The 10,699-nt window shown below is 41.2% G+C and overlaps 1 protein-coding gene across 7 annotated transcripts in view; it reads right to left on the minus strand.

The window, feature by feature from the left end:
• The window catches only part of NDRG4 (NDRG family member 4), an 86,051-nt gene that overhangs the window by 69,171 nt on the left and 6,181 nt on the right, over positions 1–10,699 (minus strand). For 5 of the 7 annotated variants that reach the window (XM_056525379.1, XM_056525377.1, XM_056525383.1 and 2 more), the window contains exons 2-3: positions 1,728–1,819; positions 1,493–1,537 (exon numbers count right to left, since the gene is read on the minus strand). In XM_056525379.1, the coding sequence (XP_056381354.1) occupies positions 1,493–1,537; positions 1,728–1,819 (137 nt within the window). Of the gene's footprint in view, positions 1–1,492; positions 1,538–1,727; positions 1,820–2,954; positions 3,007–8,590; positions 8,664–10,699 lie in introns of those variants that run through there. The other 2 variants (XM_056525381.1, XM_056525380.1) reach the window with 2 other exon arrangements.

Raw genomic sequence — 10,699 nt, forward strand, 5'->3', positions numbered from 1 at the left:
TTACTATGTTAATAGAAATACCAGTACTGGCATCTTCATAATACAGTCAGTGATCATAATGCAGACACGATTCCCATTTTTATTTTACATACACCAGCACAGTTTCTTTATTATCTTAATATCAAAAACTAATACTAGTGCCATTTCATAATACAGACACAGGTATGGATACTATCTTTATAATACGTACACATGTACCGCCATCATCATCATATTGCACCTGTACTGGTCCATCATTATAAAACCTCATTACTATCATCATAATCATAACAATAGAATCTTCACAATGCTGACAGCAATAATGGTCCCATCATTATGCAGACAGTGGTATTAATACCATCATCATAATGCAGACATCTTTACTGATCCCATCAGCATTTTTCGGGTGTCTAGCTCAGTGTTTCCCAACCAGGGTGCCTCCGGGTGTTGAAAACTACAATTCCCAGCATGCCCAGACAGCCGTTGGCTGTCTGGGCATGCTGGGAGTTGTAGTTTTGCAACAGCTGGAGGTACCCTGGTTGGGAAACACTGGTCTAGCTAAAGACACTAAAAGTGTAGTAGACACTGAAGTGCAGAGCAGATAAATGGGTATTCCAGGAAAAAACTGGCTCCAGAAAGTTAAACAGATTTGTAAATGACTTCTATAAAAAAAATCTTAATCCTTCCAGTAGTTATCAGCTGCTGAAGTTGAGTTCTTCTTTTCTTTCTGACAACAGTGCTCTCTGCTAACACCTCTGCTTGTCTCAGGAACTGTCCGAAGCATTAGAGGTTCACTATGGGGATTTGCTCCAACACTGGACAGTTCATGACATGGTCAGAGGTGTCGGCAGAGAGCACTATTGTCAGACAGAAAAGAACAACTCAACTTCAGCAGCTGATAATCCTTTCAGAAGTTAAGATTTTTTTACTAGGTGTAAAATATACATACATACATACATACACACTCAAGTAGAAAACAGACATGGTGCACATGTAAGTGAGCTGTTACACCTTGTTCACACTGGTGTGGTGCTGTGCGGCGTCCGTTGCCGCTGTGGCGCCGTGTCTGTGGGGAGGTGTGGCCTAAGGACTGGTTTGAGTGGCATTGGGGCCGCTCTGCCAGTGGGTCATTCCCCCCGTGGGCACTGGTGTCGCGGCGGTGGTGGTCGCCGCCCAGTGCTGCGCCATTTTATGCTAGGGACGTTAGGGACCCACTCTAAATAGGTGGCCTTGACGTGGCGAGTGGGCTTGTACTTTTTGATCAAAAATGTATACTAACAACCTGTTAGTTTTTGATATTATGCTGAGAAGCAATCAGATCATTATACAAGATTGTAGATGTGCGACCATGTCTGTTTCTTCTACCTGTATATATATATATATATATATATATATATATATATATATATATATATATATATACATACACACACACACATTTTTTTCCCCCTGGAATACCCCTTTAAGAACTACCACGGAATAGATGTAAGAACACAGATAGCTGCCGACTTACCTTCCAGTCAGTGTCTGCTGCAGAGAGGAAGGTGTCCGCAGATTCCTGCAGTCAGAAGAAGAAAGAACATTTCAAGGCACAATGAATACCAATAAATGTAAAGTATCTGGATGGAAAAGGGGGCAGATGAAGGATGTGTGATCTTGGTGTAAATGAGTACAGTAAGGGGATCTGTCATCTGGGAGATGGTGAGTATGGGTGCCAGCAGTGGAGTGGAAGCAGTGACAACACTCACCATCTCTGTGTCCTGCCCTTTCAGTAAAGGCTTCTCTTCAGGAAAGCGGAGCTCACTCATCCCAGAAAGGCTTAGATCTGGCAGCAGCAAACCTGCAAATCATTAGGATGTTATATCACTTCTCTGTAAAGACAGAACTGACAAATCTCACAGGATCTCTCACATCTTTTCATTAGAAACAATGAAGTCTCAATTGTACAGAGAGCAGCCATTGCACACACGGAAGGGAGTCATGTCAGTCACCAACTGGCCACAACACAAACCACTGACATGTAAAATGAATAACACTTATCTTGCGACATTAGCGCCTCTCAAGGGGTGGGATATATTAGGCGACAAGTGAACAGTTAGCTCTAAAAGGGGTACTCCACTGGAAAACATTATTATTATTATTTTTAATCAACTGGTGCCAGAAAGTTAAACAGATTTGTAAATTACTTCTATTGAAAAATCTTAATCCTTCTAGTACTTATCAGCTGCTATATGTTCCAGAGGAAGTTGTTTTCTTTTTGAATTTCCTTTCTGTCTGACCACAGTGCTCTCTGCTGACACCTCTGTCAATGTCCGGAACTGTCCAGAGCAGGAGCAAATCCCCATAGCAAACCTCTCCTGCTCCGGACAGTTCCTGACATGGACAGAGGTGTCAGCAGAGAGCACTGTGGTCAGACAGAAAGGAAATTCAAAAAGAAAAGAACTTTCTCTGGAACATACAGCAGCTGATAAGTACTGGAAGAGTTAAAAATTTCAAATAGAAGTCATTTACAAATCTGTTTAACTTTCTGGCACCAGTTGATTTAAAAATAAAATGTTCTCTAGTGGAGTACCCCTTACAAGTTGATGTGTTAAAAGCAGAAAAAATGGGCAAGCGTAAGGATCAGAGCAATTCTGATGCCAAATGTTAATGGACAGACAACTGGGTGATGGCAGGTTTTGTGGGGTGTTCTTATTATGCAGTGGTGAGTGATGACCAAAAAGACAAGTAGTGAATGGGTGAATATTCGGTACCCATGGCTCAGTGATATGGAGGGGGTTAGAGCCCGTCTGGTCTGATCTCACAGAAAAGCTACTGTGGCACAAACTGTGGAACAAATGAATGAGGTAGATGACAAAATGGTGTCAGAACACACAGATCACTGCAGCTTGCTGCACATGGGATGAGGTAGCCATGCTGACCCCTTCCCCATCCTCCACCAAAAGTGCCTACAACTGGAACATGTGCATCTATACCATGGAGCAAAGGAAGAACACGGCCTGGACTAATCATGTTTTCTGGAAAGAGAAAATACATATTGATGCAGACCAAAAACACCCTTCATAGTAGTGGTATTTTCTTACAGGAGTGGCCTCTTTCAGAAGGATAATGTTCCCTGTGATACTGCAAAAATGGTTTGGGGAATGAGATTAGTGTGTTGACTAGGCCTTCAAATTTCCCGGATCTCAATCTGATCGAGCATCTGTACTAGGAGCTGGAAAAAACATTATTACTTATAGAAGTCTCATCTCAAAAAACTATCTCATTTAGATCTTTCGGTGTCTCCTCCAGGTTGCATTGTTCCCTTTAGATGCCTCTGCTCCCCTCTTGACCCATCTGACCCTTTCAGAATACAGTTACCTCCAGCCTTCAATGTTTCCCTACAGCAGTGTTTTCCAACCAGGGTGCCTCCAAAACTACAACTCCCAGCATGCCCGGACAGCCAAAGGCTGGGAGTTGTAGTTTTGCAACAGCTGGAGGTACCCTGGTTGGGAAACACTGTCCTACAGTCTTACAAATAACTGTTATACCCCATGGGAACATTGGCTGGGCACATCAAGGGGCTGTCACACTGCCCCAATAAACAAAGGTCTGTTGCTTAGGCTGCATTCACATCATGAGTGCAGCCTACGGCTGCCGGACCCGGCTGGGGGACAGGAAAACCGGGTGCTCCAGTATCACAGCTGGCCCCGGCCCCCTTCTCATTTATTTGAATGAGCCGACTAGAGTCAAACAGTGACTCCGATTGGCTAATTTTTTGCCCCGTATCCGGTTTTGTGACCAGACCTAAAACCATAGTATACTATGGTTTTAGGTCCAGTCACAAAACCGGATACGGGGCAAAAATGAGCCGACCGGAGTCACTGTTTGACTCTAGTCGGCTCATTAAAGTGAATGGGTTTCAGCACTGGTCCAGCTGAGGTACGGAGCGCCTGGTTCTCGCGTCACCCAGCCGGATCTGGCAGCCGTAGGCTGCACTCGTGATGTGAATGCTCCTAACACGAGTATGTGCAAATGTAGTCTATTACAAACAGGTAAAAGGTAGGTGTATAAGAACAGGCAGTCTGTAAGAACATGCAAGAGGCTGACCAGCAACCTTTCCTATCTCCATTACATAGTACTACTGTGGTGTGCTGGACATGATTCTCTTCACATTCCCCTCAATGCTCACTGTCATCAGACTTGAAGTGCAGCATGTTCAGTCACATGTATGTGTCAAGTCAAGTATGTGTCTCCATACCTGACCGGTTATGTCCACAGCTGCTGACTATGCAGAGAACAAGGTATGGATAAGGACGCAACGCCTCTTTATCATAAGAAGTGATCCTTTCTTGCAAGAGAAAATGGTCCAGTACTAACCCTAACTGCATCAAAGTCTGGACAGGATCTCCATTCCCTGGTTTCCCCCAAATGGCCATGGGGGAGAGAACACCTGGGTCACATTTACCACCTTCTAGAGCAACTGGGAGGAGATCCCATAAGGACTCTGCAACCCTAAAATCCCATGTGCAAAGGGCCAAGTGACTAGGAAACAAAGATTCCTCCTTATGCCCACCCAGGAAGTAATAGTGCACCATCCATATGAGATTCTGCCATACTTGGTGAGACCTGCTGACAACCTGCCAAAGATCTGTAGGTTAATATGTCCTGTGTATGGCCATCTTAAAGGGGTACTCCGGCGCTAAGACATCTTATCCCCTATCCAAAAGGATAGGGGATAAGATGCCCCATCGCGGGGGTCCCCCATGATCTTGAATGCAGCACCCCATTACAATCAGTCCCCGGAGCATGTCCGCTCCGGGTCTGATTACTGGCAATCACGGGGCCGGAGCATTGTGATGTCACGCTCCGCCCCCTCAATGCAAGCCTAAGGGAGGGGGCGTGACAGCTGCGGGACCCCCGTGATCAGGCATCTTATCCCCTATTCTTTGGATAGGGGATAAGATGTCTTAGCACCGGAGTACCCCTTTAACGCCCCAGGCATCATACAGGTCTGCATAGGTCAATCTACAGGGTGGGCCATTTATATGGATACACCTTAATAAAATGGGAATGGTTGGCGATACTGACTTCCTGTTTGAGGCACATTAGTATATGTGGAGGGGGGGGGGGAACTTTTCAAGATGGGTGGTGACCATGGCGGCCATTTTGAATCCAACTTTTGTTTTTTCAATAGGAAGAGGGTCATGTGACATCAAACTTATTGGGAATTTCACAAGAAAAACAATAATGTGCTTGGTTTTAACGTAACTTTATTCTTTCATGAGTTATTTACAAGTTTCTCTTTGTTTACAGCCAGTGACATGTCGTCATGGTTAACACGTGAGGAGCAGATAGAAATTGTGTTTATGTCTGGTGAACGCAGTAACCGGGTCATTGCAGCAGATTTCAATGCAAGACACCCTAGGAGACCACCCATCTCCCATGCTACAGTTAGTAAACTGCTTGCTAGGTTTTGTGAAACTGGTTCAGTGTTGGATTTGCCAAAATGTGGACACATTAAATCTGTCACTAATGAAGAAACCAGGGCTGTGGAGTCGGTAGATAAATGTTCCGACTCCACAGTGTTCCACCAAGTTCTTCTAAGCTCTTCAAGCAGAGAGAGGTAGTTGGGCAGAAGCTGCTGCCTTCTCCTTTTTGTGTGCTGATCTACTGCTGAAGATAGGGCAGTGGGAGGATCCAGGAAGGGGCATTTATTATAAAACATGATTTCCCTAGTAGAATCCCATAGTCATGTTTAAAGTTTAAGCTAACAATCGGAGTTTACAAGGTTTTATAGCCTTAGCTGAATGGCAGCAGTTTTTCCAATGGTTTACAGCTTCAGTCTTGAACTATTGACCCTCCATTCCCTTCACTTATACAAGTGTCTCTAGTCCTGCAAAAAACATATTAACTTAATCCCTTATCAGTGAGAGGCTAGGTTACCCATGCATATATACAGTATACAGTGCAGTTAGGTTACCCATGTGTTCCCTGTAACAGCAGAACACAACACTATGGAAAGTATAAGTATTGCTGCTCCTAATTGTACATTGTGTGCCATATAGTGAAGCACATGAAAAGCAGGCTTCTTCACCGTCACTTAACAAGTTTGTTTTGCGGATACGTGAGGCACTGCATGCATTGGTCCTTATTCTTACAGTAGAGAATTCATTAAGTATAACTTTTTGTCAATTGGGACATTTAAACTTGCTTTTTTTTATTCCAATCTACATTTAGTAGGAGTCTGCATTAGTCAAACATCCCTTCGGCGGATATTAGCTACTCACAAACTCCAGCTACTGCAGCATCTCAACAAAGATGCCCTGAATTGGCAGAATGGGCAAAACAAAAATTGGAACAGGACCCTCAGTTTACGCAGAAGATTTTGTTCAGTGATGAGGCAAACTTTTATGTGAAAGTTAACAAACAAAACCACCGCTATTGGTCAGACACTAACCCACATTAGATAGATCCCTCCAAGGCTGTTGGAACACAAAAATTGATGGTATGATGTGGTATATGGGGTACAAAGATAGTGGGGCCATTCTTCATCAATGGAAACCTCAAGGCCACTGGATATGCGAAATTGTTACATGATGATGTGTTTCCCTCTTTATGCACTGAAGCTGGCACGTTCCCTGAGTTTTTCCAGCAAGATGGTGCACCATCACATTATGGGTGTCAGGTCCGAGCATTCCTAGATGAACAGTTTCCTGGAAAGTGGATTGGTCATCGTGGGCCAGTTGAATGGCCCCCAAGGTCTCCCGATCTGACCCCCTTAGACTTCTATCTTTGGGGTCATCTGAAGACAATTGTCTATGCTGTGAAGATACGAGATGTGCAGCACCTGAAACTACGGATACTGGAAGCCTGTGCTAGCATTTCTCCTGCGGTGTTGCTATCAGTGTGTGAAGAGTGGGACAAGAGGGTTGCATTGACAATCCAACACAATGGGCAGCACATTGAACACATTTTATAAGTGGTCAGAAACTTGTAAATAACTTATGAAAGAATAAAGTTATGTTAAAACCAAGCACATCATTGTTTTTCTTGTGAAATTCCAAATAAGTTTGATGTGTCACATGACCCTCTTCCTATTGAAAAAACAAAAGTTGGATTCAAAATGGCCGACTTCAAAATGTTCAACCATTCCCATTTAATTAAGGTGTATCCATATAAATGGCCCACCCCCTACATTATCTTGTGTCATCCACTGAGGAATTGGCTGCTTACATACTGTAGTTTAGAACACACTGCCCACAGCCATGGTGCCAGACATGGAAACGCCAGCTATTTGGAGTAAGTCATACACACAAATTAAACAGAAGGGGTACGGTAAGTGTGCATTGCCGTGAAAAAGAGCCAAATAATACTCCATTGTGTCAGTGCATGGCCATTGTATTCAATCTGCATTCACCTGCTCTAAGTGGCCTTATAAAGGTGTGGAAAGTATAATTTTACAGGGCGGTAGATTGAAATTATGACCTGCAGAAATCTTCATTTCATTAAAGGGGTACTCCGGTGGAAAACATTCTTTTTTTTTTTTTTTTTAAATCAACTGGTGCCAGAAAGTTAAACAAATTTGTAAATTACTTCTATTAAAATAATCTTTACCCTTCCAGTACTTTTTGCTGTATGCTACAGAGGAAATTCTTTTCTTTTTGAATTTCTTTTTTGTCTTGTCCACAGTGCTCTCTGCTGACACCTGATGCCCGTATAAGGAACTGTCCAGAGCAGGAGAAAATCCGCATTGCAAACATATGCTGCTCTGGACAGCGGTGTCAGCAGGGAGCACTGTGGACAAGACAAAAGAAATCCAAAAAGAAAAGAATTTCCTCTGTAGCATGCAGCCGCTAATAAGTACTGGAAGGATTAAGATTTTTGAATAGAAGTAATTTACAAATCTGTTTAACTTTCTTGCATCAGTTGATTAATAAAAATAAAAATAAAAAAAAAATAACCTTTTCCACCGGAGTACCCCTTTAAGCTGCCACCCCAGTCAGCAGAGCAACCTGATGCAAACTCCCATACCAGCTTGACCCAGGAATCTGTCTTTTTTGTGGACAGCTGAATATATCAGCCTGGCATAGATTATGGTTCTTAGTTCTAAATACATCAATGCCATCTAAAGAACTGCCACAATTTGTAGATGTACCATTCTCAAAGGAGCACACAACACAGCAGGACTCACAATGATTTATTCTCCACATGAATGATCCGAAGACTTAATGGGTGCAAATCCCAACAAAAGACTGGAGTCGGGTATACTTCATTCAGGGCTGGCATACTTTTGGCCAAGGTGTGCATGCATCCCATAAAGTCTTTGAATAGGTGGGGGTAGTGTAGGTGCTAAGCTTACTGGGGGCAGCAGGTTGCTTGATGCTGACTCATTCTCCATGTCACAGTGAGAAGTGTGAGATGCGCAGATTAAGGATCAGGATGTGTGAAACTGCTGATTCCAGGCTGGTATGAATGCAGCAGTCTGTCTTCCTGCATTCTCATCCTCCAGCTCTCAGAATCTAGGATAACTTCCCCACTGCAGAGCCCATTACATATACCAACTTCACAGCCATTCTACTGAATGGAGCTAAGATCCCCCTCCCCAATAATAGACAAGCTGGACACTCACCTCTCTCCTCCCCATGCCACAGAGATATCAGGGAGGAAAACATCTCTGGAAGCTGCATGCGGAACCCTCACTCCACCTCCCATGCCACAGACCAACTCCCAGAGAGATCCTGCCAGGACTCCTCCTAGCTAGCACAACCCACATCCAACCCATTACCTACCTCTCTGCTACATACTACTACTCCGAAATACCCCACATATCATCATCTACCTCTCCACTATATATATATACTACTCCGAAATACCCAACATATCATCATCTACCTCTCCACTATATATATACACTACTACTCCGAAATACCCAACATATCATCATCTACCTCTCCACCATATATACTACCACTCCGAAATACCCCACATATCATCATCTACCTCTCCACTATATTACTACTTCTCCGAAATACCCCACATATCATCATCTACCTCTCCACTATATATATATATATATATATATATATATATATATATATATATATATATATATATATACTACTACTCCGAAATACCCCACATATCATCATCTACCTCTCCACTATATATATATATATATATATATATATATATATATATATATATATATATATACTACTACTCCGAAATACCCCACATATCATCATCTACCTCTCCACTATATATATATATATATATATATATATATATATATATATATATATATATATATATATATATATATACTACTACTCCGAAATACCCCACATATCATCATCTACCTCTCCACTATACATACTACTTCTCCGAAATACCCCACATATCATCATCTACCTCTCCACTATATATATATATATATATATATATATATATATATATATATATATATATATATACTACTACTCCGAAATACCCAACATATCATCATCTACCTCTCCACTATATATATACTACTCCGAAATACCCAACATATCATCATCTACCTCTCCACTATATATATACTACTCCGAAATACCCCACATATCATCATCTACCTCTCCACTATATATATACTACTACTCCAAAATACCAAACATATCATCATCTACCTCTCCACTATATATATATATATATATACTACTCCGAAATACCCAACATATCATCATCTACCTCTCCACCATATATATATATACTACTCCGAAATACCCCACATATCATCATCTACCTCTCCACTATATATATATACTACTACTCCGAAATACCCAACATATCATCATCTACCTCTCCACTATATATATATACTACTACTCCGAAATACCCAACATATCATCATCTACCTCTCCACTATATATATACTACTACTCCAAAATACCAAACATATCATCATCTACCTCTCCACTATATATATATATACTACTCCGAAATACCCAACATATCATCATCTACCTCTCCACTATATATATATATATATATATATATATATATATACTACTCCGAAATACCCAACATATCATCATCTACCTCTCCACCATATATACTACCACTCCGAAATACCCAACATATCATCATCTACCTCTCCACTATATATATATATACTACTACTCTGAAATACCCAACATATCATCATCTACCTCTCCACTATACATACTACTTCTCCGAAATACCCCACATATCATCATCTACCTCTCCACTATATATATATATATATATATATATATATATATACTACTCCGAAATACCCAACATATCATCATCTACCTCTCCACTATACATACTACTTCTCCGAAATACCCCACATATCATCATCTACCTCTCCACTATACATACTACTTCTCCAAAATACCCCACATATCATCATCTACCTCTCCACTATATATATATATATATATATATATATATATATATATATATATATATATATATACTACTCCGAAATACCCAACATATCATCATCTACCTCTCCACTATATATATATACTACTCCGAAATACCCAACATATCATCATCTACCTCTCCACTATATATATATATATATATATATATATATATATATATACACACACTACTTCTCCGAAATACCCCACATATCATCATCTACCTCTCCACTATATATATATATATATATATACTACTCCGAAATACCCAACATATCATCATCTACCTCTCCACTATATATATATAT

The sequence above is a fragment of the Hyla sarda genome, chromosome 6, assembly GCF_029499605.1.
Source record: "Hyla sarda isolate aHylSar1 chromosome 6, aHylSar1.hap1, whole genome shotgun sequence".
NCBI lineage: Eukaryota > Metazoa > Chordata > Amphibia > Anura > Hylidae > Hyla > Hyla sarda.